Genomic DNA, 21,931 nt, shown 5'->3' with positions numbered 1-21,931 from the left:
CAGAAAGAGTCCAAAGTGGTAGTTTCGCCTCACTAAAGGAGTTGTAGTGACCAAGAAAAGTATAATTACCCTTAGGTTTTCACACTGAACACTAATAAGGTTGATACTGACCTCTTCAAAACTGACATGGAGCTAAATCTTCACTTTTGGTTAGACAACATATACAGAACAGTGCAGCATAATCTCAGCACAACACTGCTCTAAGTGTTACTGCCAAATAATATATTTGAGTGTAACGTAAATTTTATGTACACTCCTGGAAATGGAAAAAAGAACACATTGACACCGGTGTGTCAGACCCACCATACTTGCTCCGGACACTGCGAGAGGGCTGTACAAGCAATGATCACACGCACGGCACAGCGGACACACCAGGAACCGTGGTGTTGGCCGTCGAATGGTGCTAGCTGCGCAGCATTTGTGCACCGCCGCCGTCAGTGTCAGCCAGTTTGCCGTGGCATACGGAGCTCCATCGCAGTCTTTAACACTGGTAGCATGCCGCGACAGTGTGGACGTGAACCGTATGTGCAGTTGACGGACTTTGAGCGAGGGCGTATAGTGGGCATGCGGGAGGCCGGGTGGACGTACTGCCGAATTGCTCAACACATGGGGCGTGAGGTCTCCACAGTACATCGATGTTGTCGCCAGTGGTCGGCGGAAGGTGCACGTGCCCGTCGACTTGGGACCGGACCGCAGCGACACACGGATGCACGCCAAGACCGTAGGATCCTACGCAGTGCCGTAGGGGACCGCACCGCCACTTCCCAGCAAATTAGGGACACTGTTGCTCCTGGGGTATCGGCGAGGACCATTCGCAACCGTCTCCATGAAGCTGGGCTACGGTCCCGCACACCGTTCGGCCGTCTTCCGCTCACGCCCCAACATTGTGCAGCCCGCCTCCAGTGGTGTCGCGACAGGCGTGAATGGAGGGACGAATGGAGACGTGTCGTCTTCAGCGATGAGAGTCGCTTCTGCCTTGGTGCCAATGATGGTCGTATGCGTGTTTGGCGCCATGCAGGTGAGCGCCACAATCAGGACTGCATACGACCGAGGCACACAGGGCCAACACCCGGCATCATGGTGTGGGTAGCCATCTCCTACACTGGCCGTACACCACTGGTGATCGTCGAGGGGACACTGAATAGTGCACGGTACATCCAAACCGTCATCGAACCCATCGTTCTACCATTCCTAGACCGGCAAGGGAACTTGCTGTTCCAACAGGACAATGCACGTCCGCATGTATCCCGTGCCACCCAACGTGCTCTAGAAGGTGTAAGTCAACTACCCTGGCCAGCAAGATCTCCGGATCTGTCCCCCATTGAGCATGTTTGGGACTGGATGAAGCGTCGTCTCACGCGGTCTGCACGTCCAGCACGAACATTGGTCCAACTGAGGCGCCAGGTGGAAATGGCATGGCAAGCCGTTCCACAGGACTACATCCAGCATCTCTACATTCGTCTCCATGGGAGAATAGCAGCCTGCATTGCTGCGAAAGGTGGATAATACACTGTACTAGTGCCGACATTGTGCATGCTCTGTTGCCTGTGTCTATGTGCCTGTGGTTCTGTCAGTGTGATCATGTGATGTATCTGACCCCAGGAATGTGTCAATAAAGTTTCCCCTTCCTGGGACAATGAATTCACGGTGTTCTTATTTCAATTTCCAGGAGTGTAGTATTGGAAGTCGTAAAAATTTGGAGCATATGGCTGAATATCTCCAAGGGCACTGACAGGTTTTAGATTCCACATTTCTTATGTACATAATTTTATCATCTCTACTTGTCACCAAGCCATTATGAGTGACTTCACACAAACATTTCTTAGCTTCCATATTTCACAAGCTTTCCTATTTTGCACAGATATATTACTGATAAAGGAGACATAAAGAGAATATTCACAATAAAATGTCAGTCTACAAGGAGTGCATGTTAGGCCTTCATGGAGGTCAGTTCAATGAACATTCACAATGTGTGTTTATGGAAAACATCATTTGAACTTTTAACTGCCTAAGAGATTTAATTTTAAACCAAGGCAGAATTATAAAAGCAGTTCATTTTTTCTTTAAAAATTATTTTAAAAGTATGTGACTAAGTATTACAGAAAACAAAGCCCAAATTTGCAATAACAAAGTCAGTCTGAGATGACACTAAGTAAGTGGACAACCACGATCCTATATAGAGGAACTGTGACTCTGTATTTCAGCAGCTTGCTGTTTGGTAACTATATGAAGAAGTTTTAGTATCTCAACATCATCACAGATGATAAACTCTATACACAAGTGAGTGTAAGATTTTGTTTCTAAAGCTATACTCGAGTTGGGATCAGAAGATCCTTATCAGCTGCAGTGGGTGGAGTGAGATAGCTTTGCATGCCTATCTCATCCAATCAAGCAACACGGGTTTTTCAATGTCTCTATGGCACTGTCTCAGTCTTGTCGTAGCTATATAGACTACTATTGTTTCTGCATGCAGCCATTAACACTATCCAGCTGAAAGCTGGCAAGAGCACTGCTAGCTGCCAGGGGGTCATCTTACACCGACTCCGTTGTAGTGTGCACAATGATCTAAATTCTAGGTCTCAAAAGTGTAAACTTCTGCCTGGTAGCATTAGTTGCAATGTCACAAGGTTCTACACTGTACAATATGTGCTGTCTAAGGTTTAAACTGTGGAGGGGTGAGTGATTAGCGTTTCAAGGTGAAATACTACGTAATTGTCTACGAGTAACATAAATACTACAGAACACGAACAACTCACTTTTAAAATATCACTAACAGCATACAACTTTTCTGGATTTTCTACACGCCTAGGCAGTCATCTTTTTACAAAGTTGTTATGTTACTGTCAAACACTGAAGAGTAGGCTGGCAGACTGAATAACTAATATAAAGTGACACAACATAGCAACAGTTTTATTGCACAATTTGATACGATGAAAGGACAAATCTTGAGCAGTCAAGAAGAGTTAATTTGGTTATAGACAAAAGTAGGGGTAGGGGTGAACACTGTAGAGGAAGGAGAATGCTTGAAGACAGCTAGCAGTTTCAGATGTATGTAGGTTGCAGTAGCTACACAGAGATGAGGATATTTGTACAGGATAAACTAGCACTGAGAGCTGCATCAAATCAATCACAGGATTGAAGAAAACAACATCGGTATGTGTAAGACTACACACCTAAAAGTTTGGTATTCATTTCGAGGTAAGTTCTATAACTTTTGTTCATTATCATTACTTTCACCTCTTTCAAAGCTTTTAAATGTTAAGTTGCATGTCATACTGTATATGCTCTTGTAACTGACTCAGACAAATCAGTTCAGAGGTTGGTGGAAGGCAAGGGCCCACTTGCAATAGAACTATGGCTGGCGAAATGTTTCAACCAACCTCCAGATTGTTGACAATTTTATGTTTAAGGCGAAGTTCTACTCCTCCAAGTTGTTTCTGATCATAAGTTGACAATTTGTCTCTTAATTCAACATCATTAGAATGCTGATCTTATATACGAGCGTAACAGTTATAAAGTTATGCTGGATCATGCTTATGGAATTCACTTTTTCAAGAATTTTAATGCATGTTTATCAGTTTTGAATTACTATTGGAAATATAAACCGGAAATGAATCAGTTAGCATTTCATAAGCTGAAGAACAGTTCTTGATCATTTTATTTTGATTATATGAGAATGCCTACTACAAGGTGGAGCTATTCACTGAATAAATTTTAGCAGTCCTAAGTAAGATATCTTTTTCAGTTCAAATTCAAAAATGGTGTATTCTTGAAGGTATTTGCTTCCCTCTTAGTAATCACATCTTTCGGACATTTATGTAACTAGCAACTGAGTGTTTGCTGTATCTCATTCCTTACATTATGTTCAATACAAGAAATAGCATAACAGGGCTACATAACCCGAAATTTTTGTTGTAATGGCAGATTGATTTTTTTTTTCCCCCAACCTGCAGCTACTTAATACTGGAACTTCATACATCCCCAGATTCACAACTGCCAGTAGGAATAGATGCCGCACCTTTTACTTTTGTATGTACAGCCTTGAAGCTTTCAGCAAGACGAATGTTTTATAAAAGGATTTACTACATTCTTTGCAGTAGAGGGGCCTAGGTTTTGTATGTTACTTGTTGCCAATAATCTATCAACCAGCAGCATAACCTCTGTGTCAATGTCTTCTAATAAGCTTCTACATTGTCAAATGCAGTTGAGGTTGCTGTCATAAATCACGATGTTATTTCTTATTCTTGGCTACCTCTCTGATAATTTCCTGTCCCAGTTTTCTCCACACCAATAAAGTGTACAGTATATTAACGGGATTTGTGTTATATTCAGTTCAATGGCACAAATCAAGACATTTACTCAAAGTGCAAAAATGAATTCTCTAGAATAATAAGATCCATGTGATTTAGAAATGACAGATTTTTAAATCTAGAACAAAACTTAACAAGGTTCAATTTTCCAGGTAAAACTGTGGAAGGAAGTGCTTAGTAAATACAATATGTAATTAAATTGTATAAAAATACTAAAATTGTTAAACCTGACTTGATCTATACTCTTGAAAGTTCTATTACACACTGGGATCTATAAAGAATGACTTATGAATGAATGACTGAATGAAATGGATGTCACTTGGGTCATTCCATGCCAAATCATTCAGCCAAAACTAGATATAAAACCCAAGGTTTTTGCAAATGTTCCAAAATTTATATGTGAAATGTATGCATAAAGATATGAAAATATCCACAGTTTTATCAAATTCAATCAAGTAGTTTCTGAGTTATCACTGTTTAAAATTGTAAGCCAATTGTATTCCCGAAGGTGATTAAGACGCAACTGAAGTGTGCATGCTTTTACAGAATTTGAAGCAAAATCGTTCGTTTTGAAGCTAGAACCCTGAAATTTTCACTGTTCTGTTCTAAATTAAACACTTAAACTCACAGAGCTACAAAAATCTGATTTATAATGTTCAATCATATTGAAAAACTGTACTGAAACTCAAAATATTGTTAACTTCAAAATTGTGATGTATGCATAGAAAATTATGAATAGCTAAAATCTCTCTCCAAATCACCCAATACAACCATTTATTTTTGAAAACAGCATAAAATTACCTTTCAAATGGTTCAAAAAAATTGGTGGGGTTCTAAGTTGTAAACATTTTATCTTATATTGAAGTCAAAACAAGTTTTATCTATTCAAAACATATAGAACGGCTGTTTTAAGTTTCAAAACGGTTATAGTAGAGGTTATGTAGAAGTAAAAAGTTTTAAAACTATAATTTGGAAGACCAGCTACCTAAAACCGTAATTTATTAGTACATTTTTGTTGTGTATTTTTAAATTGGGACAAAGATTTTACTGTACTTGTAATTTTATTTATCTCTTTTGTTTTATTTAGCTGAAGTTAAAGTCAAGAAACATACAACATTTTTGGAGTCATGAGAAGTGTGTTGAAGTTCAGATAAGGCAGTACTACAATGCAAGTATGGACATTAAAAAAACACCAGTCAGCAGTCTGCCTGCTGTCTTCCGTCAAGACATGAAATTCAAGTCGGGACATGAAACCCTGCCTCCCCCCCACAGCCTGTCTGTACTGCAAGTGCATTTGGCTCTGTTCAAGTTAATTGCCTAGTATTTTGTGCTTAGTGACACTTTAAATAACTGTTATATAAACACAGTTACAATTTTATTTTTAAAATTATTGTTTTGTTTGTATGTGTTTCTTACCATGGAGATAAGAGCAAGTTCAAGTAAAGATGAAACTAATTTTAAGTGTTCAGTAGGTTCATTATTAAATTTTTCGTGTGAAAATACTTCATTGAAAAAAAGCAAAGACATTTATTTAATCTCGGGAAAGTTGTCTAAAGAAGAAGTAGAAATTTTAGTTTGGTGTACTAATAAGAAGTACAGTGAAACAGATGATATTTGTTCCCATCATTTGTGTTATTTTTTAAGGTATTTTGAAAAGAACCAAAAATCCTGTTGTGATCCATTTAAGAAACATTCTGCACCTTTAACAAAGAGGACATATTTGAGGATAATTACTCTGGAAAAATCAAAATATGTTAAGGAAAGTATTTCTGTGTCAGGAAAGCTGTTGTACAGTACATGTAGAAAACTGCTGAATGAGGCAACAGCTACTTTAGATCACGAAGATATTGCTCTACTTGAAAGTGATGAAGCAAATGAGAGTGAATTAACCAATGCAAAAAGAGTAGTAGAAAGAGAAAAGTTGGCTGAAACTGTTTTAGGGTTTGATGTGACACAAATTAAACTTCAGTCATTATCTACTCAATCAAAGAAAAAATATGCTAAAAAGAAGTTTAAAAAGGCAAAAGACAAGGTTAAAAAAGTTGTCACTTGTTTTGAAAGTACAAGAATCTAATGATTCAAGTGAATCTGAACGTACAACTCAAGGTAATGAATTGAAAACAAAATCTGAGGATCTTGATCATTTAGTGGATGCTATAAAGGAAAAACTCAAGACAAACTTAACCAAACGGGAAAAAATACAGATATTAACAATCACTCCAAAGTCTTGGTCTAGCAGAAAAGAAGCAGAAAAATATAATGTATCAGAATATTTAGTGCGAAAAGCCAGAATGCTTGCAAATGAGAAAGGTATTTTGGCTTTGACAGAACCCAAACATGGGAGAACCCTTTACTACGAAACAACAGACACTTTCCCACTGTTTTATGAAGATGATGAATTTTCTTACATGTTGCCAGGTGCTAAAGACGAAGTTAGTAAAAAAAAAAAAAAAAATACGTACAAGCAGAAAAGAATTCATTTATGCAACTTAGAGGAACTATTTACTGCATTTAATGAAAAACATCTAAATATTAAAATTGGATTTCCCAAATTTTGCTCCTTATTATGCCTGAAATGGTGTGCGCTTGCTGGTTCACCTGGAACTGACAGTGCGTGTGTTTGCTTGTACCACCAAAATATTGAGCTTCTAGCAAATGCTCTGGATCAGCATGATAAAGAATCAACACACACTATGATGGACAAATTGTGATAGACAAAACGGGGACTGTATGTTAAGATGTTGTGATGTGTGCCCAAAAACAAGTGAATCACTGCAGCTACATCTGAGAGAAATACTTTCAGACTATGATGAAGATGATGACATTAAATTTTCACAGTGGGTTTCAAGTGATGGCAGAATGACTTTACAAACAATGCTACTACCTTGCAAGAAGTTTACTGATTTTGCTATAAAAAAAATGAGTCTGATACCTCACATTCTTACACCACAAAAACTCAAAACTCTTACATGAAACAGAGAAAAGAAAATTTGGCATTTAATGAGGTTCTAGTTCTTATGGATTTTGCAGAAAACTATAGCTTCATTCTGCAAAATGAAGTGCAATCCTACCATTGGAGCCACTTGAGCTGCTCAGTTCATCCAGTAGTGATTTTTTCTAAAAATGAAGATTCCACCATAAAAGAAACAACATTGTGTTTGATTTCAGATGATCTAACGCATGATGTACCATTTGTTTATTCAGTACAAGGGAAAAAACCATAGATTTCATAAAACAAAACTTCCCTGTCATTGACCAAATTGAGTATTTTACATATGGTTGCAGTGCTCAGTACAAAAACTTCAAAAGCATGATAAAGGTATGTTTTCATTTTAAAGATTTAAAACTAAATGCAAGCTGGTCATTTCATGCTACGAGTCATGGTGAAACAACACGCGATGGGATCGGGGGCACAGTCAAGAGAACTGATTTAAAATAAAAAAAAAAAAAATAAAAAAAAAAAAAAAAAAAAATAAAATAAAAAAAAAAAAACCTTGCGGAGCAGAAGTGAGCAGATAATAAAAACTGAACAAATGTACAACTTTTGCAAAAGTTTATTCTCAAAAATATCTTTTTTCTTTATAAAGGAAGAAGAAATTGAAACTAAAAGAAGAATGCTTGAAACTAGATTTCAAATGGGTCAAACAATACTGGGTACAAGAATTTTCCATTATTTTAAGCCAGCTTCTTGGGAAGAAATTACAGCCAAACAAAGTGAGTTCAGATTTGGAAATTTTGTTGAAACAAAATATTTTTGTGGCTATCCCAATTATTAAACCTAACCTACATTCCTTCGTTGCATGCGTTTATGAGCAAAACTGGTGGATAGGAATAGTTCTGGGTTTCAATGAAAAAGACGGGGACTATGACGTTCTTTTTGTGCACCTTCACAGACCAGCAGAAGCTTTCTTTTGGCCTCAAAAAGAAGACAGATGTCCTGTTCCACCAGCCCATCTATTATGTGTAATAGCTCCTCCAGAGTTAGCATCTCAGTTTGACAGATCTTATAAGATTGATGCTAATTCCCAAAAGATAATCATCAATGCTTTATTGCAAAAAAACTTAATGGACATTAAAATGTAATTATTGTACATACTGCTTCATATAAACTTCAACTGAATAACTGATAAACTTTAAAGTCATCACAAACTCTTTGTACAAAGGATTTGTTTGAAAACAAATAATCATCACCTCATGTATTCATACGTAAGACTTGAGTTCATCCGGTATTTTCACAGTTGTATTAACTTCAAATACTTAATTATTGTATCAAAAATGTATTTTACAAAGTAAATTGCAAAATTTGACTTCAATTTGTTATAAAATTGTTACAACTCAAAACCCCACCAAATTTTTTTGCACCATTTGGAAGGTAATTTTATGCTGCTTTCAAAAATATATTGTTGCATTGGGTTATTTGGACAGAGATTTTAGCTATTCATAATTTTCTAAACCTACATTACAATTTTCAAACTAACAATATTTTGAGTTTTAATACTGTTTTTCAATATGATTGAACATTATAAATCAGAATTGTGTAGATCTTTCAGTCACTAATGATTTTGCTTCAAATTCTGTAAAAGCATGCATGCTTTAGTTACGTCTTAATCGCCCTCAGAAATGCAATTAGCCTAAAACTTTAAACGGTGGTAACACAGAAACTACTTGTTAGAATTAGATGAAACTTGGAATAATTTCTTGCCTTTATGCATACAATTCAATTATAAATGTTCATAAACATCTGTGACAGGTGCTTGTAGAGCCCTGGATGACTTAGTATGGAATGACCCACTTGCATCTTTCCAATTTCAGCACTGAAGTGCCAGAATGAACAGCAAAATCAACTTCATTACACAGGTATCACTCATCTAGTATACCTTCTATGATTTCTTTTTTTTTTATAACTAAGACAAAATTAAAGTAAACTAAACATCTCTGCCTTACCTAACACACAACACATAATCCCCTTGGATTGTTTTGCTGTCTCTCACAAGGAAAACACCACCTTCTCTTTCACCCATCAGGAGATCAGTAGCATCCTTCCTAGTCATGGAACCAAAGTACCAACTGAAACATTAACAGCCTGTTACTGTGTTTGCATATAGAAAACATCAACCAACTGCGATATGCAGTATAATTTCCCAAATGTGTTTCACCTAAGCTTACAACACATGAAACATGACGTGGAAAGCACAGTGATATAGCATAGCAAGTTTTGCATTTGTACATGTTGTAAATAAAATACTGACATTCGAATACTTTGAAAATGCCAAACATATTCAAAATCACACATGATATTGACTATTAAAAGAAAGGAACACTATACACAACACGAACAAATTGCTGTTAATCAGATATTTTTCTACATAATGTTTCATTACAGAAAATGAAACTGTGTGTCTGTTAGAAATTATTTTTTCCTTTCTCTGTACTTTCCTGCCAGTCCTGTTTATTAGCCAGTTGTAAGATTTTACTTTACTACACTGGACATTATTTAACACACTGGCTTGAAAACTCATCTCCATCACTTAGGGGAGCAATATTAACTGTAGCATGTGCACGTAAAAATGAACAATTATTGTATCCTTTCATGTAACAATTAGATACGCACGAGGCCAAAATTCAGTGTTATGAATTTAATAAATAAATAGTAACAAATTCAAAAGTGCAATTATGTTCCAACAGGAGTGTAAAAAAACAAAATAAATTTTTCAATTACTTTCAAAAACACTGTCATGTCCTTGGCAGCAATTAGGCAGAATACTGGCATCCCTCTCAATCTTAAAAAATGCTTCAGCAAAGTAGGCCTACTGAAATGTTTTGTCTGGGAAGACAAGTAACAGAGGCTGTATCAAAGGTAACAGTTTTAGCTGACTATTTTTAATGAAATTTTGTTTTGAAAAGTCGATGCACAACCGACTAGGAAAAATTATTCGAAGAAATTGTTACTAATTGTAGCTTTAGATATGTATGACACTTTTTATGCACAACTAATAGAGCTATACCAACAATTGATATAGAACACGAATAAATAAGTAAATAGTGTACCAGAATGCTCCAAATTTTTGGATGTACATACTGATGAAAACTTGAACGAAAAAAAAAAAAAAAAAGCTTATTACTCTGCTTCTCAGACAATTAAGCCCAGTTACTTTTGCTCTTTTCCTTACAACTGTTAGTCTTGGAAACACACAACTCAATCTTCTGACATATTTTGCATGTTTCCACTCAATAGTATATTATGGAATTATTTTCTGAGGTAGCTTATAACTTAGAAAGAAAGTACTGATAGCACAAAACTGAGGATAAGAACAATATGTGGTATTCACCCATGGTCATCATGACATTTTACGGTGTCTTCACAATACATATATTCACTAATGAATTCATCATAAATAATCCACCACAATTTGAGAGTAACAGTGACATCCTTATTACCCATTATTAAAGCTGTTAGTGGCTCAAAATGAAGACCAATAGTCATCAACAAAATATGTGATCATTTGCCCATTAACATAAGATCTAACCTACAATCATTTCTCCTGGACAATTTCTTTTATTTCATGAATGAATTTCTATTTAAAAACTGGTTGCCTGTGAAAAAATAGCTTCTAAGTGTAGTTGCACAAGTAGGACTAAAGAAATTATGCATTCATTAATGTTAACACTAATTATGTACACATATCCTGTAAACTGATTCGTTTCACATCACATCAATAAAAAAAATACTTCAAATGATCCATTCCACATGTTCCTAATTAACTTTACACTTTTCTTTCCCAATAAAATATCCAGTGAGGTGAAGCTGTGTTACAGCACTGGACTCAGATTTGGGAGGAGAAAGTTTTTAACCTCTGTCTGGCCATCCTGACTTGTATTACCCATGGTTTCCTCAAGCTGCTGTGGTTAATGGTGGGATTGATCCACTGAAAAGGCCATGAAAAACTCCCTCCTAAACCCTTACCTAATCTGATCCAAACTTGTGTTTGGTATATCCCCTGCTGTATGTACTGAATAGCAAATTACAAATAAATAAAAATAAAATAAGACAAAACTAAATCAGATCATCAACAAGTAATTGCAACTGGTAGAGAACACTGCTGAGGACATTTAAAAACTATCATTACTTTTCTTTTACAAATAACTCTTCACTTCTATTGTTGGACATGATCATTAACAAGACAGGCTCAGAACAACCAATGGCACATTTCTGCTAGTATGGGGATTAGTGTTTACCACATTTGCATTAGGCTTGATTGCACACCAAGTTATGCAGTAAGTGGTTTGAGAAAATTGAGGAATAGTTGGGCAGTATAATTTGGGGCACCATTGTGTTTAAGTCTATAACATTAAAAAAAAAAGATTATTTCTTCAGCATGGTCTTGACTGTCAGCTGTAGCATATATATTTGTAAATAAACACATGGGTGTCTAACTGCCATCAAGTGTGTTGTTAATAACAAAATGATCTCAGCAGACTTATGTTCTTTACTTTTCAATGACCAGTGTTTTCATTGAAAATTTGGTGTTTTTCAGAGCTTTTTTCAAAGTGTGCAATATAAGGACTGTGGTGCATCACACTCCTGCAACTATAAGTTTAAAAACCATGAAAAACGCACTGCCAATATCTTGCACTGTGAAAATAATTGGGTTAGGTGAAATGTGTGTTGTGTATAGGTCTTAAAGCTGTAAACAAATAAACAATTTTAATGTTTATTTTCTGGCGTGCTTCCATCAAATTCTAAAAGAGCCGTATATTACTTACAGACGACCAGCTATTCACGAGATGATGTTCATATTTACATTAACTTACAAATGAAATGAAAGTGACGAGGAATCATAACAGTTTGAGAAATTACAATGTCGGTAAGTACTGCCATAGTATTTCCGAATTACGAAATTTGTTGGAACGCCTTTACAACATGCACGAATCCGTCAGCTTACATAAAACAGAAGTTTATTACGTGGGTACAGTAGCTCCCTATTGTGAAATGCCATGCATCTATAACTGCATTAATGGAATAATATACAAGTTGCATTTCGAAATACTTAAAGGTGTGTGATTTTAAATAACGTACCTTGATCTATCGTATGGGTCGAATGTTGCAGCCATTCTTCAGTTTCTGCGCTCTGGCTGTGTATCATCAAAATAATATAAACATCCTTTTTGATAAATTCATCACTTTTCAACAGCAGTTCCTCTAGACCATTAATTGGCATTAAAGCTGCCTGTAGAGCAACAACGAATATCAGCCATAACAAAAACAAACTGTTACGCAGACAGACTGTAACCGGAAAACATCATTTAACAACGTCTGCAGCCCATACAATTACTCAGATGACACTTCGTATGTAATCTGAATGACCTATTTCATTTACTTCACCGTCCTAGCGTGACTCGATGAAGGTCCGAACGAGAACACTAAAGTAATGTTTACAAACGAATGAATTCGTCTCTGAGTGAACTGTTAGGAAAATAATGACACATTACGATAAAACTCTCCACTCCCACGATTTCTGCACAATTTTCCAGTCAGCACACAAGCCACAGACTTTCAATATGGCAGCGATGACACTTTTCGCCTATCTTGTCCGAGGTTGACAAATATTATCTTGTCCTCCTCCTAACAGTTCCAGATCTTCGAATATGTAAACAACACTAAAAGTTCTGAGACATCGTAAAGGCTAAACACATCTTCTACATAAGAGGGATGAGTGTAATTAGATGTTGAGCCACAGGCACGCTCAGAAATTTATCCGACGAGCGAGGGCAAAACTCAAAAATTTTCATTATTGATATTATGATTGAGGAGTTCCTAGATAACAGGACGCAGCATGTCATTCTCAATGGAGAGAAGTCTTCCGAAGTAAGAGTGATTTCAGGTGTGCCGCAGAGGAGTGTCATAGGACCGTTGCTATTCACAATATACATAAATGACCTGGTGGATGACATCGGAAGTTCACTGAGGCTTTTTGCAGATGATGCTGTGGTGTATCGAGAGGTTGTAACAATGGAAAATTGTACTAAAATGCAGAAGGATCTGCAGCGAATTGACGCATGGTGCAGGGAATGGCAATTTAATCTCAATGTAGACAAGCGTAATGTGCTGAGAATACACAGAAAGATAGATCCTTTATCATTTAGCTACAAAATAGCAGGTCAGCAACTGGAAGCAGTTAATACCATAAATTATCTGGGTGTACGCATTAGGAGTGATTTAAAATGGAATGATCATATAATGTTGATCGTCAGTAAAGCAGATGCCAGACTGAGATTCATTGGAAGAATCCTAAGGAAATGCAATCCGAAAACAAAGGAAGTAGGTTACAGTACGCTTGTTCGCCCACTGCTTGAATACTGCTCAGCAGTGTGGGATCCGTACCAGATAGGGTTGATACAAGACATAGAGAAGATCCAACGGAGAGCAGCGCGCTTCGTTACAGGATCATTTAGTAATCGCGAAAGCGTTATGGAGATGATAGATAAACTCCAGTGGAAGACTCTGCAGGAGAGACGCTCAGTAGCTCGGTACGGGCTTTTGTCAAAGTTTCGAGAACATACCTTCACCGAAGAGTCAAGCAGTATATTGCTCCCTCCTACGTATATCTCGCGAAGAGACCATGAGGATAAAATCAGAGAGATTAGAGCCCACACAGAGGCATACCGACAATCCTTCTTTCCACGAACAATACGAGACTGGAATAGAAGGGAGAACCGATAGAGGTACTCAAGGTACCCTCCGCCACACACCGTCAGGTGGCTTGCGGAGTATGGATGTAGATGTAGATGTAGATGGTGTGCCCAGTTTCGAGACTTCTCATACCACTAACTACATACTGTTACAGCTCGCTAAATGAAAGGTTTACTGGAATGAAGGAAATCACTTCTAGAAGTGTAATGAATAAAAATTCTGTACTCAAGATTACAGGTGGAGGTAGGCACAAATGCACAGTTGTTGACACGTATGTGCTAAATATTTACAATTTCTATTTTTTATTTATCCTGTGGATCAGATATTGTACAAAAAGCACATACAATATAGGAAAACCCATTTTTCATTAAGAAATATGACGTTTCAGAACACTGTTCTCTCTAAAAAAAAAAAAAACAGAGAATGGAAACAGAAAATTGCTCACTGGTGAATGTAGCAACACACCGAGTATACCAACATGCGAATATGAGCAACTAAGAAATATGCAGATAATGGATTGTCGCTCGAAAATTTATATAAACTTGACTGTTGTTGTTGTAGTCTTCAGTCCAGAGACTGGTTTGATGCAGCTCTCCATGCTACTCTGTCCTGTGCAAGCTTCTTCATCTCCCAGTACCTACTGCACCCTACATCCTTCTGAATCTGCTTAGTGTATTCATCTCTTGGTCTCCCTCTACGATTTTTACGCTCCACGCTGCCCTCCAATACTAAATTGGTGATCCCTCGATGTCTCAGAACGTGTCCTACCAACCGATCCCTTCTTCTAGTCAAGTTGTGCCACAAGCTCCTCTTCTCCCCAATTCTATTCAATACCTCCTCATTAGTTATGTGATTTACCCATCTAATCTTCAGCATTCTTCTGTAGCACCACATTTCGAAAGCTTCTATTCTCTTCTTGTCTAAACTATTTGTCGTCCACGTTTCACTTCCATACATGGCTACACTCCATACAAATACTTTCAGAAACGACTTCCTGACATTTAAATCTATACTCGATGTTAACAAATTTTTCTTCATCAGAAACGCTTCCCATGCCATTGCCAGTCTACATTTTATATCTTCTCTACTTCGACCATCATCAGTTATTTTGCTCCCCAAACAGCAAAACTCCTTTAATACTTTAAATGTCTCATTTCCTAATCTAATTCCCTCGGCATCACCCAACTTAATTCGACTACATTCCATTATCTTCGTTTTGCTTTCGTTGACTGTCATCTTATATCCTCCTATCAAGACACTGTCCATTCCGTTCAGCTGCTTTTCCAACACCTTTGCTGTCTCTGACAGAATTACAATGTCATCGGTGAAACTCAAAGTTTTTATTTCTTCACCATGGATTTTAATACCAACTACTAACTTTTCTTTTGTTTCCTTTATTGCCTGCTCAATATACAGAATGAATAACATCGGGGAGAGGCTACAACCCTGTCTCACTCCCTTCCCAACCACTGCTTCCCTTTCATACCCCTCGACTCTTATAACTGCCATCTGCTTTCTGTACAAATTGTACATAGCCTTTCGTTCCCTATAGTTTACCCCTACCACCTTCAGAATTTGAAAGAGAGTATCCCAATCAACATTGTCAAAAGCTTTCTCTAAGTCTACAAATGCGAGAAACGTAGGTTTGCCTTTCCTTAATCTTTCTTCTAAGATAAGTCGTAGGGTCAGTATTGCCTCACGTGATCCAACATTTCTACGGAATCCAAACTGATCTTCCCCAAGGTCGGCTTCTATCAGTTTTTCCATTTGTCTGTAAAGAATTCGAGTTAGTATTTTGTAGCTGTGACTTGTTAAACTGATAGTTCGGTAATTTTCACATCTGTCAACAACTGCTTTTTTTGGGATTGGAATTATTATATTTTTCTTGAAGTCTTAGGGTATTTCACCTGTCTAATACATCTTGCTCACCAGATGGTAGAGTTTTGTCAGGACTGGCTCTCCCAAGGCCATCAGTAGTTTTAATGGAATGTTGTCTACTCCGTGGGCCTTATTTAGACTCAGGTCTTTCAGTGCTCTGTCAAACTCTTCACGCAGTATCATATCTCCCATTTCATCTTCATCTACATCCTCTTCCATTTCCATAATATTGTCCTCAAGTACATCGCCCTTGTATAGACCTTTTATATACTCCTTCCACCTTTATGCTTTCCCTTCTTTGCTTAGAACTGTGTTTCTGTCTGAGCTCTCAATATTCATGCAAGTGGTTCTCCTTTCTCCAAAGATATCTTTAATTTTCCTGTAGGCAGTATCTATCTTACTCCTAGTGAGATAAGCCTCTACATCCTCACATTTGTCCTCTAGCCATCCCTGCTTAGCCATTTTGCACTTCCTGTAGATGTCATTTTTGAGACGTTTGTATTCCTTTTTGCCTGCTTCATTTACTACATTTTTATATTTTCTCCTTTCATCAATTAAATTCAATATTTCTTCTGTTACCCAAGGGTTTCTACTAGCCCTCGTCTTTTTACCTATTTGATCCTGTGCTGCCTTCACTATTTCATCCCTCAAAGCTACCCATTCTTCTTCTACTGTATTTCTTTCCCCCATTCCTGTCAATTGTTCCCTTATGCTCTCCATGAAACTCTGTACAACCTCTGGTTCTTTCAGTTTATCCAGGTCTCATCTCCTTAAATTCCCACCATTTTGCAGCTCCTTCAGTTTTAATCTACAGTTCATAACCAATAGATTGTTGTCAGAGTCCACATCTGCCCCTGGAAATGTCTTACAATTTAAAACCTGGTTCCTAAATCTCTGTCTTACCATTATATAATCTATCTGATACCTTTTAATATCTCCAGGGTTCTTCCATGTATACAACCTTCTTTCATGATTCTTGAACCAAGTGTTAGCTATGATTAAGTTATGCTCTGCGCAAAATTCTACCAGGCGGCTTCCTCTTTCATTTCTTAGCCCAAATCCATATTCACCTACTATGTTTCCTTCTCTCCCTTTTCCTACTCTCGAATTCCAGTCACCCATGACTATAAAATTTTCGTCTCCCTTCACTACCTGAATAATTTCTTTTATCTCATCATACATTTCATCAATTTCTTCGCCATCTACAGAGCTTGTTGGCATATAAACTTGTACTACTGTAGTAGGCGTGGGCTTCGTGTCTATCTTGGCCACAATAGTGCGTTCACTATGCTGTTTATAGAAGCTTACCCGCACTCCTATTTTTTTTTATTCATTATTAAACCTACTCCTGCATTATCCCTATTTGATTTTGTGTTTATAACCCTGTATTCACCTGACCAAAAGTCTTGTTCCACCTGTCACCGAACTTCACTAATTCCCACTATATCTAACTTTAACCTATCAATTTCCCTTTTTAAATTTTCTAACTTACCTGCCCGATTAAGGGATCTGCCATTCCACGCTCTGATCTGTAGAACGCCAGTATTCTTTCTCCTGATAACGACGTCCTCTTGAGTAGTCCCTGCCCGGAGAACCGAATGGGGGACTATTTTACCTCCGGAACATTTTACCCAAGAGGATGCCATCATCATTTAATCATACAGTAAAGCTGCATGCCCTCGGGAAAAATTACGGCTGTAGTTTCCCCTTGCTTTGAGCCGTTATCAGTACCAGAACAGCAAGGCCATTTTGGTTGGTGTTACAAGGTCAGATCAGTCAATCATCCAGACTGTTGCCCCTGCAACTACTGAAAAGACTGCTGCCTCTCATCAGGAACCACACGTTTGTCTGGCCTCTCGACAGATACCCCTCCATTGTGGTTGCACCTATGGTATGGCTGTCTGTATCGTTGAGGCACGCAAGCCTCCCCACCAACGGCAAGGTCTGTGGTTCATGGGGGGGAGGTAAACTTGACTATTGATGAATATAGTAAAACACAAAGTATACAAACAATGAATATGAGCAACTAAGAAATATGTAGGCAAATGGACAGCCACTCGAGAATTTACACAAATATATACTGAAATACAGAAAAATGAAAATGTCCACTGGAAATGCAACAGACGGAGAATAACATTGAAAAATATACAAAATATAAAACCAAGCATTGAGCATAAACAGACAATGAAACTTACTACTAATAAATGGTGTTCATAACATAAAAATTATTAAAAAATTTGTGAATTGTAACAGAAAAATCTTTATACTGTAGAATTATAGGTTACTATTTTGCCAACAATTGTTCTACACTCACTAACAGTATTTTCCAAAGGAAGCAGAAGTTTTAAGTTTTGCAACTCAATTTACTTTTGGTTGTTAATATTGAATTTACTTTTTTTTAATTTTTCATTTCCTGGAATTCTTGCACTGAATTGAAGCAGTGTTGTGTTAGAAATGTCTTTAGTTTGTCTTTAAATTCTGGATCTGGAGCAAGTTTTATTTGATCTAGAATCTTACTGTGTAATATGACACCAAGGTGAATTACAGTCTTTTGGCCTGATGATGCTCTTGAAAACATTTAGTGGATATTCAGTTTTCCTGTCGTATAATTTGTGTGTATATCTTTATATTGGATTAGTTTTCCTGTTCTTATGAGGTATTCCCTGGTGAATAGGATTTTGTCTTGGATGAACAGACATGGGATGTTTAGAACATGAAGTTTTATAAAGTGACATTTCCAGGACTCTGTTTGGGACAACAAATTATACTCAGTGTTCTTTACATAGTTTAAAGATGTTTGTACTGTGAGTTGAATTTTCTCAGAAGATAATGCCATAGTGGAGCAAGGAGTGGAGCTGTGCATAGGATACGTGCATTAAATGGCTGTACTTACAGTAGATTTCAATACTCTTAGTCTGTAGCACAATGATGGGAGTTTCTTTGATAAGTTGTTTATGCATGTATCATATTTTAAATTCTGTTGAACCCAGAGACTCAAAAATTTTGTCACATTTTCATTTTCATTTTCATTTATATCATTATTTGAATTTACTTGGATAGTTTTTTGGCAGATGAGGGAATTAAATGGAAGTTGATATGTACAGTTTTTCCACTATTAACAAATAGGCAAGTTTTGTTAAACCACTCAGAAAGTCTTTTAATAGAGTTATCAGACAGTGACTGAAGATCTTTAGGACTAGATCTATGCTTATAACACCAGTAAACAGGAAAGTTTTGTGATCAACAAGGTCATCTACAGAAATGAGGAAAAATAATGACCTTAGAGCAGAGCCCTGTGGAACACCATATGTTATTGATCTTTCATCTGAGAGGAAAACCCTATTACTGATTTTGTTCTGTACATTAATATTGTATTGAAGTGATATTTTCTGTCTGCAGTTCTGTAAGAGCATACTGAGCTATGTGTCACACTTCTCATTCATCTTCTTTCCAATTTATCAAGTGGTATTTTATGATCTAGTAAATGGAAAGATTTAGAGAGATCTAAGAAGATACTTGCAGCTATGTTATGTTGGTTCATTAATTTTAATGTATGTTCCAACAGTTCAAAAACTATTGTTTGGGTGGACATAGATTTTCTAAAGTAATGATGTTGAATTCTGATAGGTACATGATAATTTAATCATTTATAAGCCTGTTATAAAAAAATTTCTAACATTTTTGAGAAGATACTTAATATGGGCGAAGGATACTAAACCATGGGAACCTTTATCTAATAATGTTGAGACTTTAGTTATTTTGAGAACATCTGGAAGTATGCCAGGTGTTAATGAATGGTTGAAGATGGTTGATAATGGCTTTACTGTGGGGGGAACACACGCTTTTAATATGATGTCAGGTACTTCATCATACCACTACAGGTTTTATTGCTCAACAATTTTATTATGTTCATAATTTCATTGGGATTTGTATCATAAACAAACATCGAAGTGGTGTTTGACATATGGCTGGAACATGAGTATGGTAACTTGTAGTTAGCCTGAATAAGATCTTTTGCTAGTGAGGTGAAGTATTTATTGAATTTGTTTACAGCTGTCTATGGATCCGTGACCTTACAATCTTTAAGTTATAGAGAAATATCCTTGTTTTTAGGTGTTGAACTACTTTCCATAAGGGTTTCATTTTGTTTGAAGAGTTACTGGGGACTGATGATCTCCGATGTTAAGGCCCATAGTGCTCAGAGCCATCTGAGGAGTTACTTATAAAAGTGTAATTCCATAAACGTTTTGCCTATCTAATAACTCCAAGATATTTTTTGTAGGTTTTATAACAGTCAGGAAAATCTTGAGTAACTTTGTATTTTTTGCACTTGTATTGTAGAAATCTGTTCCTCTTAACAGAAATTTCGATTCCTTTTGTTACCCATAACTTTCTATTGTTATTGTTTGAAATTTTTGTATCAAGAGGAAATGCTGTATTAAAATAATAAAGGAAGGTGTTTTGAAAACTTAAGAGCATGCTATCAACAGCAGTTTGTGTATAAATACTTTTGCAATTTTTCTTGGCTAAAAAAATTAAAGATGCTAATGTTATCCTAAGAAAAGGTTCTTCTTTGAATTACATTTTTGGGGCCCATTTTACTCTTTCCCATATCAATGCTTAGTAGCAGAGCATCATGGTGAATGTATCCCACGCTCAGTACTTCGCCAGTGAATAAGGAGCCAGTATCAGTGTATTGTCTCTTAATACATGCTGTAATATCTGAGGTGGTAAACTAATATTGTACCTGAATTTTATGCAGTAGAACCTTGTTGTTCAACATAACCCCTACAGGCACAAGAAACATAAAACAAGAACAATATATATATATATATATATATATATATATATATATATACACTCCTGGAAATTGAAATAAGAACACCGTGAATTCATTGTCCCAGGAAGGGGAAACTTAATTGACACATTGCTGGGGTCAGATACATCACATGATCACACTGACAGAACCACAGGCACATAGACACAGGCAATAGAGCATGCACAATGTCGGCACTAGTACAGTGTATATCCACCTTTCGCAGCAATGCAGGCTGCTATTCTCCCATGGAGACGAATGTAGAGATGCTGGATGTAGTCCTGTGGAACGGCTTGCCATGCCATTTCCACCTGGCGCCTCAGTTGGACCAGCGTTCGTGCTGGACGTGCAGACCGCGTGAGACGATGCTTCATCCAATCCCAAACATGCTCAATGGGGGACAGATCCGGAGATCTTGCTGGCCAGGGTAGTTGACTTACACCTTCTAGAGCACGTTGGGTGGCACGGGATACATGCGGACGTGCATTGTCCTGTTGGAACAGCAAGTTCCCTTGCCGGTCTAGGAATGGTAGAACGATGGGTTCGATGACGGTTTGGATGTACCGTGCACTACTCAGTGTCCCCTCGACGATCACCAGTGGTGTACGGCCAGTCTAGGAGATCGCTCCCCGCACCATGATGCCGGGTGTTGGCCCTGTGTGCCTCGGTCGTATGCAGTCCTGATTGTGGCGCTCACCTGCACGGTGCCAAACACGCATACGACCATCATTGGCACGAAGGCAGAAGCGACTCTCATCGCTGAAGACGACACGTCTCCATTCGTTCCTCCATTCACGCCTGTCGCGACACCACTGGAGGTGGGCTGCACGATGTTGGGGTGTGAGCGGAAGACGGCCTAACGGTGTGCGGGACCGTAGCCCAGCTTCATGGAGACGGTTGCGAATGGTCCTCGCCGATACCCCAGGAGCAACAGTGTCCCTAATTTGCTGGAAAGTGGCGGTGCGGTCCCCTACGGCACTGCGTAGGATCCTATGGTCTTGGCGTGCATCCGTGCGTCGCTGCGATCCCGGTCCCAGGTCGACGGGCACGTGTACCTTCCGCCGACCACTGGCGACAACATCGATGTACTGTGGAGACCTCACGCCCCATGTGTTGAGCAATTCGGCGGTACGTCCACCCGGCCTCCCGCATGCCCACTATACGCTCTCGCTCGAAGTCCGTCAACTGCACATACAGTTCACGTCCACACTGTCGCGGCATGCTACCAGTGTTAAA

General features: G+C 37.8%; 1 protein-coding gene across 1 annotated transcript in view; it reads right to left on the bottom strand.

The window, feature by feature from the left end:
• The window catches only part of LOC126183600 (adapter molecule Crk), a 38,925-nt gene extending 26,046 nt beyond the window's left edge, over positions 1–12,879 (bottom strand). Inside the window, exons 1-2 of the mRNA XM_049925706.1 lie at positions 12,388–12,879; positions 9,255–9,377 (exon numbers count right to left, since the gene is read on the bottom strand). Coding sequence (XP_049781663.1) covers positions 9,255–9,377; positions 12,388–12,422 — 158 coding nt within the window. The 5' untranslated portion in view covers positions 12,423–12,879. The remainder of the gene's footprint in view (positions 1–9,254; positions 9,378–12,387) is intronic.
• Positions 12,880–21,931: the final 9,052 nt, after the last annotated feature.

Source organism: Schistocerca cancellata, chromosome 4, assembly GCF_023864275.1.
Source record: "Schistocerca cancellata isolate TAMUIC-IGC-003103 chromosome 4, iqSchCanc2.1, whole genome shotgun sequence".
Lineage (NCBI taxonomy): Eukaryota > Metazoa > Arthropoda > Insecta > Orthoptera > Acrididae > Schistocerca > Schistocerca cancellata.
This window is presented reverse-complemented; position numbering and strand designations above follow the sequence as displayed.